Consider the following 13,395-nt stretch of genomic DNA (forward strand, 5'->3'; position numbering starts at 1 on the left):
GAAAAATAAACTGTTCCCTGTGTGTGGTGTCCCCTCTGGATGGTTTATTGGGGGGGGGGGGGTAGTTGGCTGGGGACAGTGAGGTGACAACACTGTACTTCTGAGAATATTTTAGGGGTCTCACCTGAGCCTGGGACACCCCAAGGGGTGGAGAAACCCTTGGGGGACAGCACGGTGGGGCTCAGGCTGGGGAGCCTTGAAGGTGGGTGGAAGTGAAACCCTTCCTGCAGGCAGCTGTGGGGAAGAGAATGTCACTTTTGGGGTGGGGAGGCCCAGACCCCAAACCTCTCTGGAAATGGGTTTCATTTGCCAACCAGGAGCTGGCCCCTGGCTGTGCCCTTCCCTCAGGGCTGGTGGCTTTGTCCTGGGCTCTATCTGTCAGCAGCTGGGACCTGCTCTCTGTGCATCTTTGTCCTTCTTTTCTCCACCCCCATCTTCCCCGCACAGATTTTCCTCTGGCCTTTCTTCTCCCTCAGCAGTCTGCACAGACAGTGACTGTTGCTAAGGAGCTCTCACCAAATTTTAATCCTGCTCTGAAATCAATCTGGCAGTGCTGGCTCCCAGCTCTGCCCGTCCCACCTGCATCCTGCAATTCCCCAGCCTTTGGTGTGTCCTGCAGCAGCCAGCACGGGAGCACGGGGATGGGAGGCTGCCAGAACCACGGCAGGGAGTGTATTTTTAGGAGAGCTGCTGATGGGAGAGCTCTGCACCTCGGCTTTGGCCCCGCTGTGCTTTCCAGGAGCACGTGTGAGTTTGCAGGGGAAGAGGGAACGGGGCAGCTTCTCCCACCCTGTGGGAGCTGGGGACGTGCCAGGGCTGCTGCCTGAAAGGGCAGCGACTCAAAAGCTCAAGAGAGAACTCCAAGAATAGCCTGGTGATCCCTCCAAGATCCTCCTTCCCCCCCAAAGGAAGCTCAGGTGTTTGCCAGCAGGGAGCCCTGGGGGACAGGAAACCTGTGAGGCTGAAATGATGCTGAATCCCCAAAGAGTTTGGGATTCCTGGTGCCAGCCCTGCTCACACAGCTTCCCCTGGCTCTGCTCTCCTCATTTGGACCTCGCTGTTGGATTGGTCTCATGGACAGAGACACCACGAGGGTCCCCGAGGCTGTTGTCTGTAGGGAGGGTTTTTCTTTAGCTGGAGCACAGGGATTTGGGTAAAACCCTGTTCTGTGACCTGCCCCCAGGAGCTGCCCTGTTCCAGGTGAGGTCCTCCATGCCTTGTCCCTTTTCCTGGCTCTTGGGTTTTGGTCTCTGGGATGCACCCCCTGCTCCCCAAGGGTTTCTGGGGGGCATCTGCTGCTCGTGATGGAATTTTTAGCCTGAGCTGAAAGTCCGGCTCTGTGGCTGCTGCCACCAGCACTCCTGGGGGAGGAGAGCCTTAATTAACACCCGCACTCATTCCATTAACCAGTGAATGGCTCAGGTCACCGTGGCACGGAGCAGGGTCCCGGCACCACTCTGTCCTCCCTGGCCGCTCCATCCCCTGCAGCTCCCAGCTCTGACCACCCTCGTGCCTTTCCCTGTGCTCCCAAGGATGGCCAAACCCGGGACCCGCGGCCGGGGACGAGCAGGAGCGACGAGAACCGGGGACGGAGCAAGTGACAAACCGGGGACCGAGCGGTGACAAACCGGGGACCAAGCGGTGACAAACCGGGGACCGAGCGGTGTCCCCAGCGCTGCCCCACCGCTCCTGCTCCGTGTCCTCCCGGGGCTCTGCTGAGGCCACCTTTGTCCCCAGCCCCTTCCCCTCGTTCTCTGCCCTGCAGCGGGGGCTCTCCCCTCAATCCCCCGCAGCTCCCCGCTATCACCGGGGCGCAGCGCGGAGGCGGCGAGGAGCTCTCGGTCCCGAAGAGGTTAATCCGTGTCCCGGTGGACTGAAAGCCCGGAGCTTCATGGGATGCCATATAAAGCGCGTTCCGCCGGGCCGGCCCCGGCTCCGGGAGCTCCCGGGAGGCGCGGAGCGGAGCCGCCGGTGCCGCGGAGCCGCCGGTGCCGCGGAGCCGCCGGTGCTGCGGAGCCGCCGCGCTATGGAGCCGCCGGGCCCCGCCGGGGCTCCGGGCCGGCCCTGGGACGAAGCCAAGGCTTTCTACGACAACCTCGCCCCCAAGAAGAAGCCCAAATCGGTGAGAGCCCCCGCGCAGCGCTCCCTGCCGTGGGGGATGCGGACCCTCCGGGCGCGACCCCCGCCCCGCCTGTCCCATCGCCTGCGGGTGCCCCGGCGTTCTCCAGGTGTCCCATGTCCTGCGGGTTCTCCTCTTCCCTGGATTTTCCCCCTTGGAACCCCTTCCGGGTGTCTGTGGGTGCCCCATCTCCTCCAGGATCTCTGGGGGTCCCTCCCGGTGCCCCATTTCCTCCACTTGTTTTGGGGTCCCCCTGAGTGTCTCCGTGTTCCCCTTCTCCTCGCGGCTCTGTGGGGTCCCCCGTGGTGTCTCTGGTGTTTCTTTAACCCCCTGCCTCCATCCAGGTCCTTGGGGATGCCCTGGATCTCTCCAGGTGCTCCCACTCCTCCATGGCATCCCTCGGTTGCTGGGGTCTCTCTGGATTCCCCCGGCTTCCCTGGGTTCCTGCAGGTCCCTGCGGTGCTCCTGGCTCCCTGCTGGGCTGAGCTGTCCTTGCAGAGTGGCCCGGTGACAGCCCCATGAGCTGCCTGTCCCCTGCGCCAAGGCGGGAGGCCCTGGCGGGGACAGGAGGGGTGGCACTGGCAGAGCTGGGGACAGCCAGTAGGCGAGCCGCTGGGCCAGGGGGTGTCCCGGGGGTGCAGCTGCCCCTGGCCTGCTCCGGGAGATCGGAGGGAAGGGCTGTGTTATCTAAAGAGGGCTGAGCCTGGTGCCTTTAAACGCGGGAGCGCCTGGAGTCCCGGAATGGCAGCGGGAGAGCAGGGCTGGGGGCTGTGCCACCTACCCCTGCAGCCTCCGAGCCCCCCAGCCACATCCACAGCCACCCTCGGGGCTGTGGGACCCCCAAAACCTGGGCTGTGGCAGGGATGAGGGCCTGGTGACTGTCACCTCCTGTGACACCCTCCGTGCTGGCACCTTGCGTGGCAGAGCTCTGTGTGTGAGCTCTCCACGAGGGGACACGTCCAAGCCCTCACTTGGGACAGCTCCTGTGCTTTCCCTGCTGGGGACCAGAGTGCCACCCCCGCTCCTGGACCCGCTGCCAGCTCACGCTGCTGCTGCCTGTGCCCTTCCCAGAGCGCAGGGACAGCCTGGCTTGGTGGCAGGATGCAGCTACTTGTCTTTCACGCCGTGCTTTGCCCATGGATGCCAGCCCGGGCTCCTCCTCTTCCTCTCCTCGTAGCCAGCTCGCTGACCAGTAACTGTACAACTGGGGAAACTGAGGCACGGGGGCAGCCATGTGTTTTGCAAAGCGAGATCAGGGCGCTCACATCCTGGAGCTGGGCTGTGCCACCACGCCCTGTGGGGCTGGGGACGATGCCAGGCTCTGTGCCCCTCTTCTGGGGCAGCCTGGGGGCCCTGTGGCTGCGGGCAGCCAGCTCAGCTGCCCTCACACAGCCAGGCAGCTGCCAGCCCGTGATGGATGGCTGCAGGGCGCTTTTCTGCAGTATAAATAATGTTCTTGGAAAAGTCCAAACCACCCCGGCAGACGCCCTGAACTTTAATCTGATCCCGAGCAGGGGGCTGGTGGTGCCCGGGGCTCCTTCAGGAAATGGGGTTTGGTGTCGTCTGTCTGTGCCCTTGGGGTGCCAGCTTTGTCTGTCTGTCCTCCTGGCCGAGCAGGAGAGAGCTGTGAGGTGACAGGAGAAAAGGTGATTTTGGGAAGGCGTTCCTGGCTGGGAATGGGTTAATGGGGCATTCCTGCTTTGCAGTGGTCGCAGCTCTTCCCAGGGCTGCTCCTGCCAGGGAGGTCAGCAATGAGACCTGTCACCCTTCAGCAATGCTGGAAATGTCCCCAGCCTCTCTGGTGACACTGAGCTGGGCCAGTGGGAGTTGGTTTTCTGCTGGCTCCCTTCCTCTGGGCACCCTGCTCCTCCCTTTTGGGACCACTGATCTCCCCCACGTGCAATTTTTGGGATGCTGGAGTGGGGACCATGCTCAACCCTGGAGCAAACCCTTCCTCCTCCCTTTCCATGACCAAAATCCTCTGAATATTGAATCAATCACAAGAATTTGGTCTTCTGCAGCATCCAGGGAAGTGCCCAGAATTCCTGCAGGATTTTAGGATGGAGCTGGGTCCAGCCCCAGGCAGCTCAAAAGGATCAAGGGGTGCAGAATGGGGTCCCCACTGTCCCTCCTGCCCGTGGTGGCCTCCAGGGGTGGCAGTGAAGCTGCTGGGCTTGGGTGGCACTATGGGCACTTGGGTGGGAGGACACAGTCCCACTGCACATCCTGGGAGCCTGTGGCATTTCCAAATGCCTGCCTCTAATCCTTGGGGGGGCTGCTGGGGATTTACTGATTAGAGCAGCGATTTAAAGGCTGCCAGATGTTGGATCTGCAGGCAGAAAACTGGGCTGTTTCCAGGCATTTCTGAAATACACCTTGACCCCAAAGCTGGGGGGTTTGGGGTCTGGGGTGGGGTGTGCACTCAGTGGAGCTGGAGCCTGCTGGAAATGTCTTTTTTTACACTTCTCAGGTGGGATTTGGGCCTTGTGGACCTCCTGGAGCTGTGCCAGTGATGTTCCTCTGCAGAGGGCTGGGCTGTTGGGACACGTCCCTGGTTGTCCCTCCTGGGATGGACCCAGGGTTGGGATGGGACCTTCCCCCACGCTGTTCACACTCCTCTTAAACCCATCATTAACCTCTTGCTCGAGGTTCAGGAGGGGGCTGGATCTGACCTTCCCATGGGAAGGAAGAGGAGCTCACCATGGATCCCCAGGCAGCAGATTCAGTTGGATTCGGCTGAGCAGAGCCTGGACTTGTGTTGGATGAGCTTTCACTGACCTTGGCTGACCTTGGATGCTGCTTTGAGGGGAAAACAGAGTTTGTGATTCAGCCCAAACCCTCCAGGGCTGAGGCAGCCAGAGCAGGAGGCTGTGGTGGGATGGGGGCTGTGGGACCAAATCCATCCCAGCCAGGGCTGGGAGTGGGACCCCTCCCATGCACACATTCCCTGTTACAAAAAAAGAGTGTTTTGCCTTGAAACATCTCAATTTCTGGGGAAAAGTGGGCTCGGGTGGGTTGTTAGCAGCACTCAGACGGAGGATTCGAGGTGCTGTGGTTCCTGAGGCTTTTTAAAGCTCGTTTTTGAGCGTTGTAATGACCATCTGCAGCACTAATGGCGACGGAGAGGCATCCAAACAACCTTGGGGAGGGAAATGCTTCCAAATGAAACCTGCACTTCAAAGAAATGTCAAAATGCAGATCCCCTCCTTTGCAGCACAGAATCGCCTCGTTTCCCAAATGTCAGCATTTCCCAGGGAACAGCAGGGCCCTTCCAGCCCAGCCGGAGCTGGGAGCTGCCTCAGCACCCGGGTGAGACTTTCCTGCCCCGAGTGCTCCACGAGGTGCAAATCTTCCTTGGCAGGATGGGGCAGCTCCCATTCCCAGAGCTCCCTGCCTGCGGGCACCTGGGGCTCCAGCTGCCCACGCCGGGGCAGAGGCAGGGCCTGGAGCTGAGGGTTATTTTTATTGCTGTGTTTATTGCCTCTTAAATGAACCTCCCGGAGGGTTGGTGCCTTTCAGGGGCGGGGAAGGGACCTTGAGCAGCCGGGGCTGTTGTGCAAGGTGTGGAAGGTGTGCGCCGGGGGGAGAGGGAGATGGAAATTCCCTCTGGGCACCCAGCTTGGCTTGTGGCCCCAAACATCCTTCTGACCCCCCTGAACACGCCTCAGAGCTGTTACATCCGGGCTGCTGACCTGTTTTCTGTCCTGGGAATCTCCCTCCAGGGCTGACCCCGGTCCAGGATCAGGGAGCAAACACCTGGAAGATTTCCTGCACAGCCAGCACTGCAGGGACTCCAGAGCAGCAGGACTCCAGCTAATGGCCGGATGTCCCAAGACCTTTCAGAGTTATTAATATTTTCAGCTAATAAATGGCCCATGACACCAGAGTTATTAATTAATGAGCTGAAGTGCCAAGGCTTGGCCCGTGACCAGTTAATAGCTGACACTAACACTCCTCGGGGACCTGGCTCACTTGGAGCAGTGCTGGTGTCATGGATCAGGTCCTGCCTGTCCTGGGGGTTGTTCCCCTGCTTTCCTAAAAAAGCCACTTCCAAACGGGACCTGATTCCCTGAAAATGCTGTGGGAGAGGGATCCCTGTGCCTGCAGTCAGCCCGAGCTAATGTGGGTCTCGTCCTAATCACCCGCTGTTTAATCACTTTCCTGGGGATTTGGGGGGGATTTTGGGGATGGATGCAGCCTCTGGAGAGGTGCCTGGCATGGACCTGCTGCGGGGCTGCTGCTGGGAATGGGGTGGAGGCTCCCACTGACTCATCCCTGGGTGGGGCTGGGGGCAGAGCGAGCCCCAGGGCGAGCCCAGCCCTGTGTGCATGGGGCACCTGGGCCTTGCCAGGCTGCTGCTCCTGGAAAGTTCAGCCCCGGGCAGGGTGGGAGCTTGAACTTTGGAGCACCTGGAGGAGGCACCCTCCACCCTGAGCAAATGGCATTGCCAGAGGATTACTCATGGAGAGCATGGCACAGAGGATCCTGGAAGTCACAGAGGAGCAGGGGGTGAGGTGTTCCTGCAGTGCTCACAGCCAGGATTTCTCAGAGAGACCCCCAAGCCCTGTCCTGCTCACTGGACTCCTCTGTAGGACACAGTGCCACTGTCCCTCTGAAGGATTTGCTGTCCTGGCAGCCAGGATTTCTCACTGGCCATCAGTAATTAACTTATTTTTGTGCTTGCAAATGAGTGATGGGGATTAACACCCTCCCTGCCCTTCAAGGGGAGAGAGGGAGGACGCGTGGGGGTCAAGAGGAGCGTGACTTTCCCGCTGTCCCCTCTGTCCCTGCCAAGTCTCTCTGAAGCCTCGTTGGCTTCAGCTGGAGGAGGTTTTGGATTTGGGTTTTGGATGGAGGCCTCGAACATCAATAATAATGACTCATAAATCGTTGCTTGCACCACCTGTTTGTCATGTTTCCACCCACAAATAACTGTATCGAGCTTTTGGAGGAGCTGAGCTGGCACGGGCTGTTTGTCACATCTGGATGTCACGGGATGCGGAGCTGGCTCCTGCCTGGGGGGTGGGAAAAGCCACACAAATCCCTTCTGCACGGCCTTCAGCAGCTCCTCCTGGGGTCTGCACGGGTTCTGGGAGCCTGTTTGCAGTGGGAGGGCTTGGCAGTGGGCTCTGAGGTGTCCCAAGCGCGTGGGGATGGAGCGTCCATCCGTTGAAGCGCTGGGATGCAGCCGCTCTGCCGTCCTCCAAACCATTCCAGAGGTGTCACCCACCTCGTGGCCTTTCACCCTGGGAGATCCACCAGGGATTAGGGGCTGCCTCCCTAATTCATCCCTCTGCCCGCAGCCCAAACCCGAGAACGCCATCACCATCGCCGTGTCCTCGCGGGCGCTGTTCCGCATGGAGGAGGAGCAGAAGATCTACACGGAGCAGGGCGTGGAGGCCTACGTGAAATACCAGCTGGACCACGAGAACGAGCCCTTCCTCCCCGGGGCCGCCTTCCCCTTCGTCAAGGTGAGCAGCCACAGCGCCCTGCTCCCCTGAAATTTTGGGGAGGGGACCGAGCTCACGCGGGGCCAGGCTGGACGCGAGCCACGGGGCAGACAAACCTCCCAGCAAGTGATGCGCTGCTTCCAGGGCTGGATTTTCCATCTTGAGCCCAAGAATTGAAGAAATCATCTCCTTGGATCACATTTAAAGTTTCCCTTTAGAAATTTTTTTTTTTTTTGTAATTATGTTTATTATCACAATTTATTTATTCTTGTAAATTGGCTGAGTTTAGCCTTGCTCCCAAGCCGGCCAATTTCTAATTCTGTCATGTTGAAATGAGGCACTTCAAACTTGAAAAATATTTTCTAACTCCTGTAGCAGTTAGTGCAGTTTTGGGTGCTGGAGCCCCTTCCCAATAAATAGATTAATCAGCTCCGTGGGGCAAGACTTGTTTCTGATTGCTTGAAAAACACTCATCTGTAACTTGGAGCTAATTTGTCCTCATTTAACAACTCCAAACCTCTTGTGTTTGAAAACAGAAGAGTAGCTAGGTGGAATTTTTTCCACCCCCAAAATGAATCTATTTTTTCCCAGCTGATGTCAGCTTGGCTCGGGGTGTAGTTGAGGAGGGAATTTTGGTGACCAGGAGCGTTTTGTTGATGGGAAGGGGTGAGAACCACACCTGGATCTGGCCAGATTTGTGGATTTGGCAACCAGGAGTGTCTTGCTGGGTGGGAAGGGGGTCAGGGCCATGCCTGGGGGGGCCTGGCTGACACCCACCCCCTCTCCCCGGGGTGCTGCAGGCTCTGGAGGCAGTGAATGCCCAGCTCCGTGAGCTCTACCCCGACAGCGAGGAGCTCTTTGACATCGTCCTCATGACCAACAACCACGCCCAGGTTGGGGTTCGTTTGATCAACAGCATCAACCACTACGGTGAGATGGGGACAGAGCTGTCCTTGGTGGCTTTTGGGTGGTGGCATCGCTGGGCGCCAAGAAAAGGAGATGTTTTCTCCCATTTTTGCCGCTTTTCCCAGATTTTCTTGGCTGGTGGGGAGGAGCTCTGGCTGCTGGCCCTGCTGTTGGGCAGCAGAGCTAAAATTAACCCCCGGCCCTTCCAGCAGCAAGGCTGGGTTTGGGGGGCAGCCAGGCTCAGCTTGGGGTCCCTCTTGCCCCCAGATCTGTTCATCGAGAGGTTCTGCATGACGGGAGGGAACAGCCCCATCTGTTACCTCAAGGCCTATCACACCAACCTCTACCTCTCCTCCGACGCCGAGAAAGTGAGTGGGGCCATTGAAGAGGGTGAGTCTGGGGTCCAGCTCAGGGGGGGCAGCGGGGGGAGCCTGGAGCCCTCAGGGGGTTGATCCCAGGGAGGGTAACTCCAACATCCGTGTCCCTAATCCAACGTGCACTTAAGGTTTGTCTCGCCCCACATCTCTGACGCTCCCGAGAGCCTCCAGTTTCCATAGAAATGAGCCTTTCCTCCAGCTCCACAGCTCTGCCGAGGCAAAGGCGCTGTTTTTCCTCCTTAATTCTCGTATGCAAAGGGTGATTTGTCATCTGGGGGTTTGTTTTTGCCGTGGAAGCTCCCCGGGGGCCAAGCTGCAGGTGCTCCCGGGCGCGTTTCCTTGCGGCGCTTTGCTCCCAGCCCGTCGTGTTTTGCTCTGCTCCTCGCCGCTGAGCCGCGAGGACGGATCCTTGGATAACTGCCACCTCTTGCCTCATCCTCAGGGATTGCTGCAGCCACCATCTTCAGCCCCAGCAGGGACCTGGAGGTGTCGGAGAAGCAGCTGCGGGTGGCGTTCGACGGGGACGCCGTGCTCTTCTCGGACGAGTCGGAGCAGATCGTGAAGGCTCACGGCCTGGACATGTTCTTTGAGCACGAAAAAGCTCACGAGAACAAGCCCCTGGCGCAGGTAGAGCTGGGCTGAGGGCAGGAAAAGGCTCTGGGAGAGAGGAATCCCTCATGGGATGCTCTGGGATCAACCACAGTGGGGTGCGAGGTGGGCTCGTGGCATGGTTTGGGCTGATTTTTGGGGTGAAGCGCTGGTGCCAGGAAGGTGACGATTGAAAGGCTGACAGGAACGTTTCCTCCTCGCTCCATCAGGGCCCCTTGAAGGGCTTCCTGGAGGCGCTGGGCAAGCTGCAGAAGAAGTTCTACTCCAAGGGGCTGAGGCTGGAGTGTCCCATCCGCACGTACCTGGTGACGGCGCGCAGCGCGGCCAGCTCGGGGGCCCGGGCCCTAAAGACTCTGCGCAGCTGGGGCCTGGAGACGGACGAGGCTCTGTTCCTGGCAGGGGCTCCCAAGGGCCCTCTGCTCAGGAAGATCAGGCCCCACATCTTCTTCGACGACCAGATGTTCCACGTGGAGGGCGCGCAGGAGATGGGCGCCGTGGCCGCCCACGTCCCCTACGGCGTGGCCCAGAAGCACAAGCGGCTGGCGCAGGAGAAGCAGCAGACCCCAAACAGCAAATAATAGGCTTGGGGGGATCCCCCAAGCCTCAGAGTGGGCTTCACCCCAAGGGCCAGGCTCCCTGCTTTGGGGTTTGTTCTGGGAATGGGGGCTCACCCCCCGAGCAGGGGCAGGAGAGAGGAGGAAAATGTCCTTGGTGCCTCTGTTGGTTGCTGTTCCTCGTGGGGCTGGGGGCTCCTCTGTGCCAGGAGATGTTTTCCCAGTTTTTCCATGCACTGTGCACTTGCTTCAGGCGAAAAACCCTCGAGGATGGGTCTGCCTTGTGTGGAACCTTTAAGCTATTTATTTAAAACCCTCAGTGACTCCCAAAGACTTCTGGATTTCCCAAGCAAACGTTTAGGCTGAACTGGAAAATTGGGAGCACTCAAAAACCTTCCAAGCAGCTTTGAGACAAAATTTTGTCCCTTTTAACTGGAATTAAACTGTGATATTGTTCCTTCACAGCTGCTGCTCTCCAACCAGAAAATACTCAGTGTCTGTCCTTTCACCAAGATTTTGGCAGTTTAAATTTGGAAAAATAGAAACAAATACTTAACATACTGAAAAAAAAAAAAAAAATCCTGTTTCCTGCTTGGAGCTTTGGGCTGGTGTATTGTTGACCCAGGGTTTTATATGTGGGTTTCACACTTGCATGATTTAGCACTTAAAACTAATAATCTCAGAGAGCATCCAAAGCCCAGCTTGTCCAAGGGCTGCAGATGCCTGCCCAGGGCTTGAATTAAGTTAAAAGCAGGCCTTGATATATTAGGGACATCATTTGAAGTCCATTTAGGTAAATCTGCAGAGAATTTCAGCCTGGGGATTTCAATTAAAGGATTTTTTTTCTCCCTTTCCAGGCTGAGCCCATATGAGTTGATAATCTTTTTCTCCTCAGCTTCTTAAAACCTCTGGTGTTTCCTAAAATAGACACTCTGTGTTAGTGATGCTGTGAGAGAACCAAATCTCTGATTAAAAAAACAGGATGGGAAATCAATGGGAGAGAAACTGGTGTGAAAATCACACTGACATTTCTGCTCAAAGCCCTGTCCCAAAGGAGACACTCGGGAGGAAAATTTAAAGATTATTTCTTCCACAAGGAAGAAAGTCTTTAATTTTCTTTTCCTCTATTTTTCTTTTCCTCTATTTTTTTTCTATTTTTTTTTTTTTTTTGCATGACATCCCACAGCTGAGCAGGAATGGTGCTCAATATTCAGTTTTCTACAAATTCCATGGGCTGAAATTTTCCAAGTTGTGTGTCTGGCTCTTTCCAGGGAAGTTTCAGCTCAAACAGTGAGGCTGGAGCTGGAGTTATCACCCTTTTGAGGAATATGTAAATAACCAAGCTGATGATGCCTTCAGTGGCTGGGCAGACTTTTCTCATTGCACTAAATCCTGCTCTAGCAGTGAAAAGCAAATTGCACTTTGTTTTCCCCCCAGAAAAATTCTTTGGCAGGCTGTTAACTGTCACATCTGGGTGACAAACACCTCGGAGGAAGGTCTGAAATCCAAACAAACAAACGAAAAAACTTGGGAGGAATGAGTTTCTGAGTGTCACATCCGCCAGCACTCAGGTTTGTGGAGAGGTCTTGTCTTTTTTTTTAACGTGAACCCGAGATTTTGGGATCTGAACTGGATCTTGGAGACCTTTCTGGCAGCTGGGAGGGGGAGCACAGCCAGTAAACATTTCCAAGGTGTTTCCTGAAGATGGTGGAAGCCCAGCCAAGGCCAGCTTGTGCAGGGGAGAGGATGTTGCAGGAGGAATGGAATTGTCAGCCAGCCCTGGGGAGCAGGGCAGGGTGCCAGTGGGGCTGGGGACAGGGGGATGTGTCCGTGGGATGATCCAGAGGTGATGCTGGTGCTGGCAGGAGGAGGTGGATGCCCAGGGAAGCATTGGGTTGTGGTTTTGGGGTAGAACCCTGGATTTTAACAGATTCCTGCTGCCTCTCCAGGGCTGAGGTGCACAGGGAGCTTGGTGCAAGCTGGGGACAGGGTTTTAGTGGCCCTGCTTTGGGTCCTGCTGCTGCCAGGGCAGTTTAGGGGCTCCCTGGGAGGTGTTGGCCTCGGGAAATGGGCCCCAGGTGAGCCAGACCTCCCCAGATCCTCCCTGAGCTGGGAGGATTTTCCATTCCCACCACGGCTGCCCCTTTTGCTTTTATCCACGTGGCTTCCTCTGTTTATGTTTTTTATTTTTTCCTCCTCCATCACTACAACTGGAAGACGAGGACTTGCTGTTTGTGGACTTCCCTCCCACCCCCTCGGGCTGGGGAGCATCCCTGGGGTCATCCCTGGGATGGGCACTTCTCCCACAGGGTCCTGCCTCTCCTGATGTCCTGGCTGACAACTGGACTTTTCCTGCTGTGTGTTGTTGCTGTGGATTTCACTTCATTGTCCCCCGGTGGTTTTTTTGCCATGTTAATGGGATCCCTCGGGGTGTTTTTCCATAATAAACCGTGTTGGTCCCAGCCCGGCTCCTTCTGTTCTCACAATGAGTGTTTGGCTGCCTGTGCAGGCTCTGAGCTCCCTGCTTGGGACCTCCCAGGTTTTACAGTGATGGGGCAGGCGTGACAAGAAGGAAAAAGGAGTTTTGGGGTTTAAGGGAATTCAGAAAATGTGATTAAACTCCTACTTTGGGACTGGAGACCTGTGGGAGAGGTGGGATTCCAGGGGCGGGATGTGCTGTGCAACCACCTCCCTCTGCTTCGTGAGAGGCTTTTGTGGGGCACCTGAGCTCGTGACGGAGCCCTGGATAAAAATACAGCTTGGCAGGAGACTTTTGTCGGCTTGATCTTCTCCCAGCCAACAGGTGGGAGGCAGCACAGGCTCAGCAGAGGAGATTTATGGCTGCTGAAGTACCGGCTCCATCCGAGCAGCGACACTGCAGCTCCTCCCTGCCAGCGAGGGGAACAGATGGACGGAGGGGAAGCAACAAATTCTCCATCCATCACCAAATATAGCCAAGGAATGTCCGTAGGCCCCAGGGCAGCATCCCTGCTGTGGGTGTTCATTTAAGGGATGGATGGCCCTCAGCAGAGCTTTCCTGCTTTGCTGGAGTGCCTTCCCCCAACCCTGCTGTGTTCTTCCACCAGATGCTTGGAGGAAAAAAAAAAAAACCAACAAATTCCAGCACAGATTCCAGCCTGAGATGCACCAGGGAAAGCCCAGGTGTGTCCATGCAGCCCTGGGAGGTCGGGATGTCCACAGCAAAGCCAAAAGCTGCAAGCAGAGCCCCAAACCCCTGGGTGTGAGACGCTGAGGGGCAGGGGGAGCTTCGTGCAGGTGGATTTGGGATGCCTGGCTCGGCTTTGCTGCAAGCCTGAGGTTTTGATTCTGCTGCCTGTCTTCCAAGCTTTTCCCTTGATCAGGCATGGCAGGGCTTTGCA

At 57.1% G+C, this 13,395-nt stretch overlaps 1 protein-coding gene across 1 annotated transcript; it reads left to right on the forward strand.

Moving 5' to 3' along the window:
• The first annotated feature begins 1,982 nt into the window (after positions 1 to 1,982).
• On the forward strand, positions 1,983 to 12,501 carry NT5C1A (5'-nucleotidase, cytosolic IA). Its single transcript, XM_041417413.1, has 6 exons — positions 1,983 to 2,122; positions 7,423 to 7,590; positions 8,370 to 8,499; positions 8,743 to 8,865; positions 9,295 to 9,479; positions 9,671 to 12,501. Exons 1-6 carry the CDS (start codon positions 2,027 to 2,029, stop codon positions 10,037 to 10,039), a joined length of 1,071 nt encoding a protein of 356 aa, XP_041273347.1. The 5' UTR covers positions 1,983 to 2,026; the 3' UTR covers positions 10,040 to 12,501.
• The last annotated feature ends 894 nt before the right edge of the window (positions 12,502 to 13,395 follow it).

The sequence above is a fragment of the Onychostruthus taczanowskii genome, unplaced genomic scaffold (genome assembly GCF_017590055.1).
Source record: "Onychostruthus taczanowskii isolate IOZ18803 unplaced genomic scaffold, ASM1759005v1 scaffold56, whole genome shotgun sequence".
NCBI classification, from domain to species: domain Eukaryota; kingdom Metazoa; phylum Chordata; class Aves; order Passeriformes; family Passeridae; genus Onychostruthus; species Onychostruthus taczanowskii.